Source organism: Lactuca saligna, chromosome 4, assembly GCF_052625555.1.
Source record: "Lactuca saligna cultivar CGN05327 chromosome 4, ASM5262555v1, whole genome shotgun sequence".
NCBI classification, from domain to species: Eukaryota; Viridiplantae; Streptophyta; class Magnoliopsida; order Asterales; family Asteraceae; genus Lactuca; species Lactuca saligna.
In genome coordinates, this window is record NC_136420.1 from 325705467 (window position 1) to 325725740 (window position 20274).

The 20274-nt window shown below is 28.9% G+C and overlaps 1 protein-coding gene across 2 annotated transcripts; it reads left to right on the forward strand.

Moving 5' to 3' along the window:
* Nucleotides 1–328: 328 nt before the first annotated feature.
* On the forward strand, nucleotides 329–5569 carry LOC145044071 (electron transporter, putative (Protein of unknown function, DUF547)). Of its 2 annotated transcripts, none has more exons than XM_078992876.1 (11): nucleotides 329–886; nucleotides 1013–1079; nucleotides 1316–1433; nucleotides 1524–1640; nucleotides 1721–2113; nucleotides 2662–3071; nucleotides 3163–3262; nucleotides 3363–3422; nucleotides 4097–4183; nucleotides 4293–4421; nucleotides 5164–5569. In XM_078992876.1, exons 2-11 carry the CDS (start codon nucleotides 1015–1017, stop codon nucleotides 5464–5466), a joined length of 1782 nt encoding a protein of 593 aa, XP_078849002.1. In that variant the 5' UTR covers nucleotides 329–886; nucleotides 1013–1014; the 3' UTR covers nucleotides 5467–5569. The 2 variants fall into 2 exon arrangements, with proteins under 2 accessions (XP_078849002.1, XP_078849004.1); XM_078992878.1 differs by having other exon boundaries at nucleotides 1319–1433.
* Nucleotides 5570–20274: the final 14705 nt, after the last annotated feature.

Sequence of the window (20274 nt, forward strand, 5' to 3'; positions counted from 1 at the left end):
TCGATCATCGACAAAGAAAGGACACACCGAATATAAGGCCAAAAATAAAAAGTCATTGACAAAAACTGTCTATAAAAACACAATGTTTGTGTAAAACCATAAAAAATAAAATCCAATATTTAAAGATTGTAAGCAAATTATCAGAGAATTATAGATAAAAAAAAAACAAAAATATAATTTCACACATTAAATTAAGGATTTACTAGCTTCTCAAGAAAAAAACAAAATCCTATTATTTTAATTAAACAAACTTGTAACTTTTTGTAAAAAAATTACACCATATTTTTCACATATGGTGACAAAGATGGGCAGTATGTGACAAAGATTGAAGACGGAGACGTTCACCAACTCCCACTGGCCCAGCTCAAGAATCTTCAAACGAAAATTGGGGGCATAATTTGATCTGATTTACTTACTATTAACTAATCAGTTGATATTAAATTCATCAACTTTTGCTTCAGTTCATTTCATTTATGAGAAATTTCGATCCCTTTCTTTCATCAAGTAGTTAATTTCATCCCCTTTGACATTATCCCACCTCCAATTGGAACCTTTCGTGTTCTTCCAACGAAAGTCCACAAACTACTTTACTTCTTTCTGCTAAAAGTTTACACAGATTTTCTTCTCGCGAACTCGGATTATTACACAGAGGGTAAAAGGAAGAACCCCTTCTCTTATTTGCCATTCAGTCAGCGACTCAGTGTTCAGAAAATCGTTTATCGCTGACACCATTGTCTCATTATCGCAATGCGAGAAGAAAAATTGGGGTTTTGGTCATGATTTCGAAGGTTTTTGTTGACCCATTTCATCATTTCGGCTTGTGGGTCTTTTAAAATCCGATCTTGCTCACTTATCGTGCTTGCTTTTCTGGTCAAAGATTGTAATGGTAAGTATTAATTTACTAATTTCTCTCTTTATCTCGTGTACCTTTTCTAAACAAGTGACTTTCGCTTTCGCGTCTTTATGTAAAAAGTTGAGTGAAATTAGTAGCGATTTCGTGTATGATTTGCAGAGATGAGTTTCGAGAGTAGCATGGCTGAACTTGGAGTAGTAACTTGTACCCATAAGCGTTCGAAAAGGTATCCACCATTTTTTTTTCCTTTTTCCTTTAAACATGTTCGTTAATTTTCGACTTCTGTTGTATGACATTGATTGATTTCTCGAACTGGAAATGGCTTCCGAAGTGGGTTTCCGACAAAAAAAAGAATCTAACATTTTATCGACGTTTTTAATCTTCAAACATTATCATTTTCTGTTTGAAATCAAGAGTGTAAACAATGGATACTTATAAACACTGTGAAATCATGGATCTTAGCAGCTTTCCAGGAAAAAATGGAGTTGAAGAAGATAATCAGAAGACAAAAAGTTCTACAAATTCGGATAATAACAATCACTTGCCTAATGCAGAAATCCAAAATTCCTTGAGAAAAGAGGTAATAAAATTATCATTTTTTATTATTTTTCCCTCTAAATATCACATTTACAAGAAACATTAATCCATTTCGTTTGTATTTTTATTTCAGATATTACAGCTTGAAAAAAGATTACAAGATCAAGTTGCTGTTCGTGGTGCTTTAGAACAAGCTTTGGGTTATCGATCATCTTCCATTGAAATCACAAATCAAGCCTTAATCCCAAAAGTAATTAATTATTAACTTTCTAAATAATTTTTACCATAAATATTAACTTTATAAATAACTTTTTTTTACCATAATTGCAGCCTGCGACAGAGCTTATTAAAGACATTGCAGTTTTAGAATATGAAGTTTCACATTTGGAGCAATATCTTTTGTCATTATATCGAAAAGCATTTGATCAACAAATTTCATGTCCATATGATGATGAAGCTTCAAAATCACCATTAATGATTACTCCAAGAGGCAAATATGTTGAAACTTGTAGAAATGATATCTCTTTGAAACTCCAAGAGGCAAATCACAATAACAATAGAGGCGTTGAAGTCGAAGAAGAAGAAGAAGAAGAAGATATAGTTTTAGATTCTGGTGTTCATCGATGTCACTCTTCATTATCTCATCATTCAATTGAAAATCCCATAAATACCCTTGGTAAAGAGCTTCGAGCATGTCACTCACAACCACTTTCCATGATGGAGGTAATCATTTTACAACTTTTTTATACCCTAAATCCTATCTTAGCATTGTACTTTCATTAATGAGCATATGACCTATTTGAGATTGAAACTAAATCTCTAATATGTTAAGATTTGGAGGGAAACTTATAATGAATTTGAATTCGTATGTTTATATGCGTGTATTAGAGACTGATGAATTAGGGTGTGTTTCGCGTGCTACAGCTAGCTGATAAGCTAACTTATTTTTCGAGCTTTTTAAAATTGTCTTGTTTGGCAAATCAAAAAGTAGTTGAAAAGCTAGCTTTTTTTAAAAGCTACTTGGAGTACCTTTTCAGGAGCTTGTTAAAATTTTTCCGAATACACCCTTAATTAATTATAAAAAACATGTTCTTTTGAATGTCCTTTTTTGTTATTTTATATATCTTCCAGCTAGCTTATCAGCTACTTTTTAGCAAACATCCTTTTCAGCTACAAACATAGCCTTAGTGCCCATCTATTATTTGTGAATGGTTTTCTTTATGTGAAAGTGACACTTATTATGAATTGAAATTTGTACGATTTATATGCAGTTTGCACAAAATAATTCATCAAACATAATTAGTCTGGCTGAGCATCTTGGAACAAGGATTTGTGATCATGTTCCCGAAACACCAAACAAGCTCTCAGAGGATATAATCAAGTGCATGTCGGCTATATATTGCAAGCTTGCGGACCCACCTCTTGCAAATCATGGGATTTTATCTCCTACTTCATCATTGTCATCAATGGGGGCATTTTCGCCAAAAGATCATTCGGACATGTTGTGGAGCCCGGGGTTTAAAAGGGTATCATCGTCTTTTGACGTGAGATTAGATAACCCTTTTCATGTTCAAGGTCTTAAAGAGTTTAGTGGACCTTATAGTACAATGGTGGAGATTCAATGTATTTATAGAGATGGACAAAAGTTAGGTGATATTGAAGATATGTTGCAAAATTTCAGGTAATGAGATAAGAATTAAGAATTTAAGATTAAGAAATTAATACTTTTTTTGTGTTTATTTGAATTAATGTGTGTTGTTGACTTATTGTAGGTTGCTTGTTTCCCGATTAGAAGAAGTGGATCCTAGAAAATTGAAGCATGAGGAGAAGTTAGCATTTTGGATTAATGTACATAATGCATTGGTGATGCATGTATGTATATGAATCTCATAAATTCATTTTTATACTTTTTTCTTTTTGCAAATTTATTTTAAAAAAGAATCATTAAAATCATTGGTTCATTTGTTTACAGGCGGTTTTGGCTTATGGGATTCCACAAAACAACATAAAGAGAGTCTTTTTGCTATTAAAAGTGAGTGAAACACTTGTTCTTTGAATATTTTTGGGTCAAACTTTAAAGGATCTTTATGGGTTTGGTTTAAAGATCAATCTTGATATGAATCTTGAAAAACTTGGTATTTTATGTTTGTTGTAGACTGCTTAAAAGTGAAAAACTTGATATGAATCTTAGAAAAAGATTGCATTTTTTTTTAAATTTGTTTTAGGCTGCATAGAATTTGAAATCTTGATACGGATCTTGGAAAAGTTGGTATTTTTATGTTTGTTTTAGGCTGCTTATAAATTAAAATCTTGATGTAAATCTTGATAAAGATTGCATTTTTATGGTTGTCTTTAACTGTTTATAAACTTGATATGAATTTTGATAAGGGAAAATTATGAATTAAAAAAAAACATTACATTTTGGACAATTTTGCAGTTTTATCCACTTATACTTTATTTCTTCCAACCAAACCTTCAAATTATAAGTGGATAAACACGAAAAATTGCCCAAAAAAATCACATATTTTCTTGTCAAAACGGTGGATTTGGAAAAATGTCTGAAAACTTTTATGGTTTGATTGGAAAAAAAATTAAAGTTTTATTGATTAAACCATAAAACAACCCAAAATATAATATCCTTTTTTTTTTTTCTTTGAATCTTGAAAAAGTTCACATATATATATATATTTTTATATATTTTTGCAGGCTGCATATAATGTTGGGGGTCATGTTGTAAGTGCAGATGTGATCCAAAATTCAATCCTCGGATGCAAAATGTGTCGTTCTGGGCAGGTATTAATTTTATAATTATATTAAACTCAAGATATCCTTAAACATTTTTCATTTCTATTTTTTAAATAAATAAATAAACTGATGTTACTTTATTTATTTTTTTGTGTAGTGGCTTCGATTATTATTATCTTCAAGAAAAAAATTCAAATCAGGAGATGCACGGCAAGATTACGCAATTGACCATCCCGAACCTCTTTTGCATTTCGCACTTTCTTCAGGATGCCACTCGGATCCCGCGGTATATATTTTTCATTCATTCATTCATTCATTCATTTATTATTATTATTATTATTATTATTATTATTATTATTATTATTATCATTGTACTTTCGATTGTTTTGTCATAGTTGTCAAATTCGTACAAGTTGAGTCAATTTATACCCTAAAAGAGTCGACTTGGTAATGTGACTTGTCTTTACATGTGACTCGATCGAGTCTACTTTCATTTCTTTCTATGCCACATCGTACTTTTCAAAAAATTCTACTCAATAATAGCATTGTACTTTTATTTATTTTTTTTCTTATTAGGACTTTAGAAAATCTATTCAATTATATAAGTGAAAATTGCTTTGTATGGTTTTTACGGTACAATGCTATAAAAGGAAGAACTATTAGTCTTGTAGAAAATGTCAAGGGTTTGAGTCTCGGTAGCTGCAGTGTGAGAGTTTTCATTCCAATGTGGATTGGGCCCACACTAGGCCCTTATGGCAACCAACATTGTGTACCTGATTTACCTCTCACATGATGCTTCTTCAGTAGTGTGGTGTGGTGTATGGTGTGTGGGCTAACTCAACTCAGGGTTGTTGGAAGAATAACTGTTTTGCATAATAGAAAGAAATGAAAATAGAATGCTATTATAAACAAATCTATGAAATTACATTGTTATTTCTTGCATTTAAGCCAATAATGAGTAATCTTATTAACAAGATACAAATCTTGAAACAATATAAACTCATTTTGTTGTTTGTTGTTTTTACAAGGTTCGTATCTACACCCCGAAACGAGTGATCCAAGAACTTGAAGTTGCAAAAGAAGAATTTGTGAGGGCTACATTTGGTGTAAGGAAGGATCATAGGATTCTTTTACCAAAAATGGTTGAAAGTTTTGCAAAAGATTTGGGATTATGTGAAGGTGGTGTGGTGGAGATGATCCAAATGTGTTTACCAGAATCGATTAGGAAGAACATCAAGAAACATCAAATAGTGAAATCAAGAAAGATGATTGAATGGGTTCCTCATAATTTTGGTTTTAGGTATCTTATTTGTAAGGATCTTGTGAGGTGATTGTTAATGCTATTTTTTTTTTTTGTAATGTATGTAAATGAAAATAGATGACCAAAAACGTATCCATTATGTATTTTTTCAAGAGATGCATTAGTTATGGTCATTATAATGCCTCAAAAAAGTCATTGGAATGTGAAAGAACCAAAAACCAAAATTTGAAAAATCAAAATTGTAAGTTAAAACCAAAATGCAAAACATTTTAAAGAAAAGGCTAAATGAAAGAATAGCAATGTAATGATTTATTCATTCTAACATTCAACATTTATTTCTTGTCCTTATAGTAATCTATTTTGAAAAGTAAACCAAATTATAGCAATGTAATTCGGTAGAAAATAATTTTCATTAGGTGGTTCTTTAAAGTACAATATATAGTGTATACTCATAAAATAATTCAATCCGATAATTAGATAATTTTAAAAATAAAAATATATTGTTATTTTTGTAATTTAATTTGGACCAAATATTTCCATCCCTACCCAAGGCTCATCATCATTGTCCCCACTACCCATATGTTGTCACCCCTTGTGTAGTCACCGTCATCTTTTTAAACCTTGTTTGTTATTTATTTATTTATTTATTTATTTATATTCATTTAAATTAAGAACTTAGGATTATATATATATTATATATTATGTACATTTTAAGCATCAAACACATACAAAACAAAGAAGGTACAAAAAAGCTACCCCACATGATATGTTTAAGAATATTTAGCAAGTAAAATGAAATTGCAAGTAAAATACATGTGATATATATATATATATATATATATATATATATATATATATATATATATATATATATATATATATATATATATATATAATACAAAAAAGTTTGGAAACCCTAAAATCCAGAAAATTAATAGAAATATATAAAAAAAATAATTTAAGTTATTTAATTTTTTTTCACTTTATAGGACAAAAATTTGTAGGTTTTAAAATAAATTCGCTGAAAAAAACATTTGATTTTATTATATATATATATATATATATTAACGATTTTATATAAAAAGTAGCAATTTTTATGTTTGTAAAGTTACAAAAAGATTAGATATCTCAAAGTCTTTTATATATATATATATATATATATATATATATATATATATATATATATATATATATATATAAGTTCACATAAAAACAATATATAGTGTGAGAACGTAAAAACACTATGTTTACGTTATTATTCTGTAATGAATATCGTATATTTGTATTGTTGAAGTAATTTTAATATGAATATAAACGTTTGATTATTCATATATTCATTAGAATGTTATTATTATTATTCTATTATAAATTCATATATTTGCATTTTTATAGTAAGTTGTAATTTTAGTTTTAACATGTGACTATTCATTTATTTATTGCTAAATAATAACATAAAACTGTTCATATAAAATTCATTACAGAATAATAATATAAAAATAGTGTTTCATATTATTTGACTATTATATATATATATATATATATATATATATATATATATATATATATATATATATATATATATATATATGATGAGTTTAACTAATTTACTTGTAATTTTTCGGCACAAAGATGTAACTTAAAAAATAGAATAATAAAAGACTTTAAATCCAAAAAAAATGAAATATAATCCAAAAAAAAATCTTGATACATAGAGTCTAACCCATATATTTATAATATGAAAATAAATATATTAGCTAGCTCGTTGACCAAAATGACGTGTAGTTTGACTTTTATAAACCAAGAAGGTACCCCACGTGATATGTTTAAGATTATGGTACCCTACGCATTAAATATTGTACCCGCACGTGAGTTGTTTATTGCGACAGGCGCCGACGGAACTGCATGGGATCCAGCCCAGTTTTGTAGTTTTATGAAATGTTCTCCTAATCTATTGGGCTCAAAACCATAACATTAATCATCTGGGCCCATTTAACCCAATAATTGTTACCTCTTAGGCCCACCTATTTAATGGGTTCTTTTTACCATTATTAGCCAACATTATTATGTGTACCATATAGATATAATTCAATTATATATATTGACAAGACAAGATCCATAAAATTTAAAATATGTGTAAGTTATCTCATACGACTAATAATCTTGATTTCATATCAACATGGTCTACACCACCAACAACAATGGAGCCTAAACTAAATTTCATTTGAATATGATAAAAAAAATGGTAGATTTTAGAAACCATATATTCCTCATGATATAATCGCTTTTTTGATAGATGATCTTCCACATATATAATACAAGGTCGTGTATAAGCATATGTTTACAAATATATGGACAAAATAGATAAACACACTACCATAGGAAACATAGACCAACAATTAAGCACAAAAAGAAAATATCAGCAGTTAACCTTGGAAGGGGTAATGTTATAGTAGGGCATCCAATATTGTATATTTGATGGGTGAAATCAGAATTTTAGGATAAAGGGTCTTATATTATAATTAGATATTGAAATATTTTTATATCCAAATATCATAATAGAGTATAATAATAGAGTATGTATAATTCAAAAAGAAATTGATACAGAAAAAAATTCATTTAAATAGGAACTATATTCATCTTTGTAAAAAACAATCTTTAAAATTTTCAAATGATAAAAATCATATTTATCATCTATTAACCTATTACTATTAAAAAGAACCAGTTAGAAAACAAATAATATCATATTATGTTTCATTTTAGAAAAATGCAATTAAATAAAATTTATCAAAATATACAAAGTAGTATCTAACTTTAAGTTCAATTATAATTAAATTATTAATTACAAGTTACAAAAAAATAAAATATATAATAAGGTTTAAAAAAGTTTGTTTTTATTGATTAGAGAATTAAATTAAATAACAATATAGCCAATAACTTCATATTTGACGAATTGACATAAATAAGGTATAAATCAATAGGCTATTAAAATAAAAATATTTGGAGCAGAGGCATCGTCATTTTCGACGGATGTGTGCCTCAATTTGTCATAATTCTCACAACTACATTCTTTTCACATAAAACAATTGCTTTTATAAAAATAATTGGGAAGGATTTACTTTAATAGTTACCGATGTGGAATAAATATTTACTCATAGCCTTATTTTATATATTAGGTGTGAGACCTATGTATTACATGAGTTTAGTTTAATATATATATATATATATATATATATATATATATATATATATATATATATATATATATATAATTTTAATAATTTGAAAAGTTTGAATTTATAAGAAAAATGAGAAAAGTTTGAATTATTAAAATTAAAAAGATTTTAATGTATTAAATATATTACATATATAAACTCTTTCTAATAAATACTTTACATATATATTACCTTACACCTTAAATGTAGAATTTTAATTTAATAAAATAAAAAATACAATAAAATGACAAGTGGAAAATAGAAAATTTAAAAATTCTACAAAATATCATGTATCCAAATGAATGAGAAGATGACATGTGACAAAAAAACCTGCATTTATTATAGTAGAATAAAATAAAAAATACAATTTTAAAATGACAAGTGGAAAATAAAATTTTTTAAGATTTTAGAAAATATCATGTATTCAAATGAATTAGAAGAGGATATATGGCAAAAATACATTTATTTATTATAGTAGATAAGAAAGTTATTCTTTTAAAAGAGATTGAGGGGGGCAAAACATCCAACAGCCCCCTCCAATCTATATATATATATATATATATATATATATATATATATATATATATATATATATATATATATATATAAAGGTATGTTTGAAAAAATTAGTTGATAGCTGGAAATTGTGGTATTATTTGTGTAAAAGTGTTGCAAAACTAATTGTAAGTTCTTGAAAGGTTTAAAATGACTTAAAACATAAAAACTAAGATCTATCAAAAACTATTTGAAATAATATTTGGATTATAAATTTTTTGTTTAAAATAAAAGCTTGAATCTCGTACTCACAAACAATACTTTTTCTTTAGTTGCAACTTGTTTTTTTATTCTTAAAACTAAAAGCTAAAAGCTACTCGTTTGTTGAACATACATGTAATATATATCGGTAACGAGTGGTTAATATTTCTCAATCGAAGGAATCTTTAAAGGCAATACGCAAGTTGTTTTCTGAATGAAATACGAGCATGCTCGTTTTTAAGAATGCACGATTGGCTACTTGGATGCGATTGATTTCACGAGTCAGATATAAAGCAAACTATTTTTTCGTATATGATTTGTTTATTATTATTATTATTATTATTATTATTATTATTATGTTTGCATTCACCGAATTTGGATTCTTTCCTACCTTATCATTAGTGATTATTTGGTGGATAGGTACTTTCACCTTTTAAACAAAGTTTTGGATGTTACTATTGATTAGGGAGAAAGATAGAATAGACAAATTAGTACTTGGGATTCCTTTACTCATACCTCCACCCAAGACCAAGTGTGTTGAGGTCAATCCAATAGGATGCATGCATCCTCTTTTTCTTTCATGGTAATCATCGAAATTTTGTACTCAAATGATTGTTTCAAACACACGAGATGAATGTGATGTTTTGTTAGTAATTTTCACAACCACATCCTAATAATTTCAAAGGGGATAAAACATTAAATCAGATGGCGTAAATTAGAAATTGGCAAACATGTATACTTGTTTTTTTTTTGAGTAAATTACACGAATGGTCCCTATGTTTAGGGTAATTTGCGTGTTTGGTTCTTAACTTATTTTTTTAACTTGGAAGGTCCATACTATTTGTTTTTGTTATGTACGTAGTCAATGTATTATCTAAAAGACTATTTTTCTCTTGATTTTTTAATTTATTTAAGTAAACACACCTCAACCCTACTCATCTCACCTTACCTTACCTACCTACTATTTTTTCTTATTTAAATAATAGTCTTTTTAGGTAAGACAGTGACAAAATGTGTAACAAAAATAAATATTAGGGACCAAACACGTAACACAAACAAATATTAGGGACCTTCCGAGTTAAAAAATAAGTTAGGGATCAAACACACAAATTACCCAAAACCATAGGGACCATTCGTGTAATTTACTTTTTTTTTTTTTTTTTTTTTGGTGAGGTGAAAAACTTGGATATCTAATATTATTGATATTAAATATGAATATCACATTATTATCAATGCGATCGAATATGACATTGACTTAAAAGTTATGGTAAGGCAAGTGGTAGAAATACAAATGGTCACCAAGGATATGATTAAACTCACAAAAGTTTTGTTTATGGTTCAATAGTTATGATAAATAAGTAATTAATTGTTGCTCATGTTTTAGTAAAAACTTGAGAAAGAAATTATTCATTTTTATGTTTGGGTAAGATTATCAATTCGTAGACTTTTTTTTTGAACACCATAGATATATTAACCACTAACCAGCTAGTGATTTTTTATACACAAACTAACAATCGATCAGTTTTATTACGTAATGTTAAAACTAGAAAACTGTTATATAAGTCAACATCAGTTAGTTTTGTTACATATAACCCTTCAGTTTTGTAAATGGTTTCAAGTTTTTATCAATAACACACTAATTCGTTCGTGTCTGTAGTTTTTCTTTTATACTATATCTACAAAAAGAATAAAAAGTCCATGTTAAAATTTTTATGAAACTTGCATCTATTTTAACTATTGTCTAAACAATACGTAAGTATCTTACTTTAAATCGATAACTCTAGATTGTTCTAAACATAAAGACGACAATGATGCAAACTTTAGTGGGAGCCATGCTTGGTCATATCTTATATGAGACAGTCAGACATATATAAGATGTTAAAAATGATGTAGTACAGATATTAAAGTAAGTTGTTGAATTCATGCGAATTTTGAATCAAAAATAACATATATATATATATATATATATATATATATATATATATATATATATATATATATATATATATATATATATATATATATATATATATATATATATATATAGAGAGAGAGAGAGAGAGAGAGAGAGAGAGAGAGAGAGAGAGAGAGAGAGAGAATATATATATTACAACCCCACCTAAACTTAGGTATTAAACCTCTAAAGTATGTCGTTTTAACTTAATAAATATACCCGGTTTAATTTTCAATTGGTAATATATCATCATCGATAACATTTCTTTCCTCAATTATCGTTTTACCATTCATGTTTACTTTCATCCATTATCGTTTATTTCTTCACCCCAATGAACATTATTTTTTTACACTGTCACGAAAGTCGAAGATAATTAATATTATTGCTTCCTTATCAAAACTATTGCATCGATCTTGAATCTACATCTTCAAGTGTTAATCAGGAATCCATTAACCGTTGTCTTTATACAGTAAAACAATAGAGAAGTATAATTATTGGTTCTCCAATGAAGCAAATATTTTTTTTAAGTTTAAGAGTTTATTCTTTATCGAAAAAAAACTAAAAATATTTAAATTCATAAATTAACATTGTGAATGTTAAATATATTTTTCGGATTTACCGTGTGAATTTAGATTCATATTGTGAATTTGAAGGAAAAAAAATTATCGAGTTTGATATCATTGGAAAAAGGATAAAAAATTATGATTTTTTTTTTGATAAATTATAAGTTCTAAAAATTGAAAAAATATTTTGTTCGTTGGTCCCTTTGGTTAATTATAATTTTATATTGAACCTTACCCTATATATATATATATATATATATATATATATATATATATATATATATATATATATATATATATATATATATATATATATATATATATATATATATCCTCCTTAATAAATGAAGGTTTTTGCCACTTGTCAATCTCTTATGAGTTTTACCACTTGTCATTTTGTGGTAATTTTGAAATAAATATTATCCACTTGTCAATTTTTAGTTTGTTTTAATTTTTAATTAAAGTTATATACTTATATATATAAAGTATTAAATATCATATATATCATATTAAATTGTAATAAATATGTTTCTTTCTTATATTTTAAAGTTGTACATTACAAAAATATTTTCTTTTTAATTATACTTTAAGTTTAATCATTTTTTAAATCAACCCGTATAATATACGAGTTTCACACCTACTATATATATATATATATATATATATATGTATATATATATATATATATATATATATATATATATATATATATATATATATATAATAAATACATGAAATCACGAATGAATATAATTGTTTTCGCGTTCTTAACCTTTTAAGTGTTCTCATTTGATCATTTCTGTCTCTCTCTCTCTAAAATTTATTTACTTTTATAATGTATAATATAGGACTTTTTTATTCAACTAATCTAGAAGTTTTATACAAATTATCTCCATCGTTTGATAATTTTAAACTGCCATAAATAAAACTAACTTAAATACGCTATATAAAACATATGTAATTCGAATATAATAACATAGTTAAAATATAATTTTGAGACTTGGGCGATTGTATATTTGTTATCTAATTTTTTTTTTTTTTGTTTTTTTTTTAAAACTATTATTTAGACCATCTTCCATATAGTTTTCTTCTAACACACTTAGTTAGCCGTTGTTTAATTTATCTGTTAAAACATGCATGTGCAAGACACACATGAGTATTTCAGTCTTTTTCAAAATTTCCATCACGTTGAGGATACTGAAGCGCTTCATTAGGTGTCCTCAATTATTACTTAATTATGTATAATGGTTAAGCAAAAAAAAAACCCACACACAGAAATCGTCATTTTCACTCTCTACATGACTTGGTGGATACGTGTGATGATTGCAGATCGACATAGGACGTTGATATGGTATATTTTAATTGACTTTCATGATAATTTTTAATTTATTGTATATGTATTCAATCCTAAATTGAAGTTAGCTACTCAATATCACATTATTTGTTTCATTCAACTATTCCATGGTTGACAGTTCATAAAGTTTCCATGAAGGGAGTTTATTAAGAGGATCAAAAAATTATGTGGACCAATCAACTATACCATGCTTTGACAGTTCATAAAATTATATGGATCAATCAGCGTCACTCCAAACATATATATATGGTCTACAACATTTAAGATGGTAAGAAGTTTTTATCAAAGATTTTTACTAAGATTAGTAAATTTTTGATTTTGATTCATGTATTTTCTTATAAACTATCTGAAAATTCACTAATTATGATCTTCTAGAAAAAAAAAAACTCCCTGTATCTCAAAGCTTTTAAATGGCGTGAAGGCCAATCAAATCTTTCAATTTGTAAGACTTTCAATTTCTACTTATAGCAATATTATCCAAATATAAAGCATTTACTTATTATTTTAAATATTTGTTACATGGTTTTGTATGTTTCAATATCTCTAAAAGCTATATTGGAAAGACCAATTGCAGGGTTTCAAGTTCACTCAGTTTGTAAGGTAATAATCTCTTCACTTTTATGAAAATTTCTTTTTTATTTTTGCCGATTCCTACTAAATGGGTTGAGCAATTTGATTCAGGGATTCAAGTGACCTTTTGATGATTTTTTTGGGTATTCATATGACTCTATGTGTTTTAAAGTAAAAAAATATGGTCAGCGTTTTCCTGGGTCTACTAAAAAAGGTCATTGTTTCCAAGATTGTCTAATTTTTATGGGGTTTTTTTGATGTACATCTATGTGCTTCATTGATTACAATGCTCTTTTAACTAACTTTTTCCTTCATTTTGGCTTTTCTACCAGTAGGATTTAATTTTTATAGACTGAACCGCTGCAATTGCTTATATGATGTAAGTTTTGCATTTTATTCCGGAAATTTCATTCAACTCAGGTCCTAACAAGGTGATTGCTAAGCATTAATCATATTTGATTTTGGTTATATACGTTGTGACTGATCCGAATCAACTTAGATTTTTTTCGTATTCTAAGTATAATAGTTTTTTCCTTTTTGTTATGATTATTAAAGTCGACTCATTTTACAGAATTTGTATGATTGATCATAAATATATATATATATACTATTCCTTTCAAAATTTGGGAATTTTGATTTTCATATGAAGTAATTTTGTCTTTTTTTTCATTGATAATGTAAAAGATGAAGACATGTGCTCATTATTGATGAACACCATCTTCTTGTACTTTGTTCAGTGAATTCCTTTTGATAAATGTATGGAAGATAATAACTTCGCTGTTAACATACAGTTCAACAAGGATCCAAATAATAAGTCCAATGGTAATTTAGGAAATACCAATGCTGTTGGTGGTAGGACTAAAGATAGTGGTATGACAACATCAAAGTCCAGGGAACGATGGTGCCTCCAAAATGCTTGCAAACTTGAAGTTTAAGTAGCTTTTGGTGTTACGGAATTGGAATGGTTAATTTTGTTGGAATGAAAATATGATGTTTGTTTTGGCTGGTGGAATGTAATGAAGTATGATTCCATCTATTTTGTTAAGCTTGATACCTAGGTATTGGATTTAAATTATAATATAATCTTATGGTTCTAAATTTAGCCCATATGTTTGTATTTTCCTTTTTTAATTATTCGTTTTGATCAGTGAATACAAATCTGATTGGAACGGGCATCGATAGAGTGTCGGTGGAGTTGAAAAGACACTGTACTTAGATATCGTAATACTTGAGTATATGTAATATTCTTTACTTTCAATATTTTTCTTATTAAGACACTCTATGTTGAAAAACCTATGAGTATATGTAAAATATTGAAAGTTTGTTACTATTTCTTGTTTTTAATAAGATTATGAAATAACCTCCAACCATCGCGACTCCAACACCTGTAACGCATGATTCTTCCCTAGTTTTAAATTAAATTGATACAAAAGAAGAATACATTTATTTTATTCATCTATTTTAAATACTAACAAAATAAAATTTCTAATAAGTACGTTAAAAACAATATTATATTATATAAAAAATGGAATGCAAAATTGAATATGAATATCTGATATGGAAAAGGGCAAATAATTAAGTATTTTTAAATGGAATATTATAACCATCTCCTTTGAGATATAATACTGTAATATATCCCCATTAATTAGAAGAATGAGGGTAATTTGATAATTTAACTTTTAAGTTAACATAGAGAATGAGAAGGTACGTGGCAAATGTTGATTTTTTTTATTAGAATAAATATATGTTTTGTGCTTAATATCAAACTACTTGCCGTAAAGCATCAATAACGATTAAAATGGTTAATAATCTTTTGTACGAATGCCCATTTTCCTTAATAATTACTCATTTTAATAACTAAATACAACAAATATCAAATATACCCATTAATCCATAACATTTTACTTTTATTTATTATATTACAACATGTTTTTAAAAAATGACATAATTATCGTTGCAGTAGTCATGGATGTCGATATAAAGAAAGTCAATAACGGAGCTCGTATGCGAAAGATATTGTAGAAACTTGGTCCCTAAGTTTTGAAACATAGGCGAAATCTGTTTAGATTTGTAAAATTGAAATAGAATGAGAATTAGCCGATGGAGTCTAAATGAAATTTTTATTACTCATCGATATAAAGTTAAGGATATAAAGAATGTCGACAACGGAGTTCGTATGAATAAGTTCTGAATTTTACAAGGTTATTCATAGTTTAAGCCTCCTCGAACCGAAACACAAAAAATAATTAAAAATTATCCAACTGAGTGTAATTGAAAGTCGTAGTACTCGTTGATAGCTACGTGTAGATATAACTACCATCGAAAACAGAGTCTGTATGCGAAAATTATGAATTTTAGAAAAATATTAAATTCCGACCATCGAGATCGCGATACGTGGCGCGATCTAGTGACACCCTTCCTCCCCAAGATTTGCAACATATGGGCGATACGTGGCAGGACATGGCGCTTTTCAAACTTTCATGTATATATGTGTGTTTTCTACTTTATTTGGTGCTCAATTCTTTTCCCTTCTCTTCCAAACTTTCTCGAGGCCTTGACACCTGACTCTACTAGTTCTTAGGGGTTAGTAGTGAAGCTCTGGAGCTCTAGACAACCCCGAGAAATAAATCTTTCGATTTCAAAGTTCTACCCGTGCTTATATGGTTTTTCATCAAATAACCTGTAAGTTGAGTTACTCTTAAAGTGCTTTCAATATAACTTATATTTATGTTTATAATCGTTATTATGAACTTATAATAAGATTTATCAGTAATACCATTCATTATGCTGACTAATCTACTTACGAGACTGATGGCAGGACTAGATTAGTGAGGTGTTTCTGGTGGATTTTCCAAATAGTATATCTTTGTATACCAAATGGATCTACCTCTGATATGATCTTACCTGATTGTTTCTTATCAGTTATAAATCAATATTTCTTTTGGGATTATTGATAAATCTGAGATACCATTATAACTATTTAACTTTATAGATATGAACATACACTAAGGCTTAGTAATAATCGTATTTAGGTTGTTTTAAAGTGGAATTTAAATTGTCAGTCAAAAAGTTGATTTTCCCACGAGTCTTCCACCTACATCAGGTGAGTGCATGATTATTTTTTGTAACATCCGAAAATTTTAGATAAAAATTTCATTTTTAATTCATTTCAAAACATCCAGTAACCATGTCAAAACAACCAAAAGTGTGTGATAGTGTAACAATATCATAGTACAATCCCAAAATCATGTAAGTGCGTAAAACATGGGCAGATACGGTGTCACCAAGTCGGGCCCTTCCCTTTCGGGATGGAGGTATCTGAAACATAACTAAAAACTATAAGCACAAAGCTTAGTGAGCTCCCCTAAATACACCATACCATATATACATAATAGTTTAAAACATATTGGGTCTATTTCACCCCCTTCAATATCTTTCAATCGGTATTAGGTCTATTTCACCCTTTTCGGTATCTTTCAACCGATATTGTCTCTATTTCACCCCTTCGGTATCTTTTAACTGATATTTGGTCTATTTCACCCCCTTTGGTATCTTTCAACCAGTACTGTGTCTATTTCACCCCCTTCAATATCTTTCAACTGGTATCGGGTCTATTTCACCTCCTACAGCTAGCATATAATCATAACAACAAGAATCACAAAGACAACAATCATATATAGGTATAACAAGTAATTTTCACGAAGACAATCATCATCCTAAAAACATAATCTAGTGGGCCAGCCTTTTTGCCTTCGACCCATGAGTACAATGAAGGAAACTCGCCTCTTGATCGATAATCAACTACTATTACTCTCATGCTCAGCTTCACCGGTGCTACTCCACACCTAGGTAACCATACAAGGCAATCCTTTAGGTGCTGTTTGTTTTTTTGAAGTCAAAATGTCTGTAGTCTGCGGACCACATCTGCAAGCCTCTGCAGCAGAAGAGGTGGACCAAATGTCTGCAATCTGCAATAAGAAGACTGTTTGTTTTTAACGTCTGCGGGCTGTTAAAATAAATTGAATTTTTAAACTTAATTTCATGTTATAAACATTAAAAATGTATTTTTAACAAAAAAATGAAAGAAAAAAAACTGCACGGTGGCCATGTTTTTTTTTTTTTTTTTTTTTTTTTTTTTTTTTTAAGGTTAAAATGAGGTCTGAAGACCTTTGAAGACAGTGGCTCATGTCTGCGCCAGGAAGACCTCGCGCAGACGTTTTCTGATCTGTGCACTTCCAAAAAACAAACAATCTGCGAGGGCATATGTCTGCGCGTTGTCTGCGCGGCGCAGACAAAAGTGGTTACGCAGATCTTCAAACAAAAAACAAACAGCCCCTTAGTCTATCCTTCAAAACTAAGAGTTGACCAAAAGTCAACTCTAATCAAAAGTCAACACCTAAGGTCAATGGTCAACATTCCTATTAGCACACCCTCACGTCGTGACTACTATACCTCACGTCATGAGAATGGACTTGACTAACCCCACTCAACGAGTCGACTCAGTCACAAGTCATCCAACCAGGTTCCTCAGATCGGAACTTCCTCATTTCTCATGTCGTGAGATTCCCATTTCTCATGTTGTGAGATATGTTCTGACTAACTTTGAGCATTAAGCTTTTAATCCTTGAAGACATACTTTGGGAAATTCCAGAGCACCTTCCTCAACCTTGATGACTATAAATATCATATCTTTTAAGTTATGTATCTCCAATGCATGACTTAGATACTAACTAGGTCAAAAGAAAGGTAGTAAGATCAAGACTCCTGCTTAGAGTCTAAAGCGCACACCAAAACTTAGATCCAAAGCCTCATGTACAGAAGATGTCTCAATGATCCACAAAGTTTCCAACTTTATGGATCCCATGCATGCTACACAACCCAACCATGCAATGAAAGCTCTCGAAACCTAGATATAGCATGCAAGAGGCAAAAAGGTAAGAGCTTTATGACTTACAGAGGTACAAAAGCTCAGCAAACTAAGAGGTAGAAGCTAGATTGCCAAACTGAAGCACAATAAGAGTCCTCTTCCACTTCAAAGGACCAATAACCACCAAATAAGCTCTTCAATGCCACCAACAATGGCCAAAGGTCTCAAGGAGGTCGAAGTTAGTCTTTTCAGGAGGCTAAGGAGTGAGAGAGGCTGAGGATGGGCAACCCTAGATCCCTGATTCCATTAAACACTAAAAAATTAGGGTTTTTGGACATCAGGCCTGGCTCATATCGTGATCCCTCAGGCTCACGTCGTGAGGTTCAAGAATACGGGTCAAACGGTCAATGGTCACTTACGTCGTGACCGCTATGGCTTATGATGTGAATCTCCTCCAAAATTCAAGAAATCAATAAATTAAGTACCTAGAGAATTCAGACGATACATTTTCAGGAAAATTATTTAATACCAATAAATACTAAAAAGTATTAAATATTTGTTGAAAGTTTATATGTAGAATTAGATGTTTATTATTTGAAATTTTTGATAAATGTGTATTTTGTAACATCCAATGTGTGAACCAGTCATGGTTAATTATTTTTAAGAGGGTTATATGATGTTATTACATGACGATATTAAAAAACACTTGTTATTACTTAAAAGATTCTTGCATGTTAAAATATTTGATGCCCTATCTTAAGAATATACACCTAGTTACAATAATCGTTGTTTAAACAAGAGTTAATATTAAATGTCGACTACAAGGACTGTAGTCTCGTCTAAGTTTTAAACTAAGAAGTATAAAGGTTTTTTTAGATTCCATTAAGTTGGATAAATGTGTAATCATACACCATATTGTGATAAATACTGTGTAAACAGGAAATGGGTTTTGGAAATCATTTACACATATCATAGTCTTATCTAGCGATAAAATAAGACTTATAAGGATATTTAGTTTGGTTAAGTTAGATATTGGGTAGTCTCATTTTGTGGTGTGTGTTAGACAGGAGCAGAGAGTAGAATTCTATTATGTGGAATTATCAAGTGTCGATGTACCAATTACGTACCGGAGTACGATATAGTATTCCATTGGATAGTCAAATATGGTGGGCCTGATAAAATAATCAGAGGGAATTTCTTATCATCTAACAATATAGAATGATAACACATGACATTTGTCAAACCCCCAAACCGGAACCCGCGAAAACGTTCGAGGGCGAACGACATCATGTATAGTATCACAACAATTGCACAATAGTAATCAAAGTAACAACAACCATTACATTGATAATATAGTGTTTACATTGTGTGAGAAACATTATTTGCATAACATCAAAATGTATAGCAAAAACTATAGACGTGTCACCCTAAATGCTCTATCTTCTCAAAAACCTGTAGTGTACCTGTCTACTTGTTCCCTGAGAATACAAGTGATTTTGAAAGTGTACGAACATTTAAGTTGGTGAGTTCATAAGTATGTTTTTGTTTTGGAAAGCTTGTCATTGTTCTTTGAAAAATGTTAGTGTGTTCCTCCATAAAATC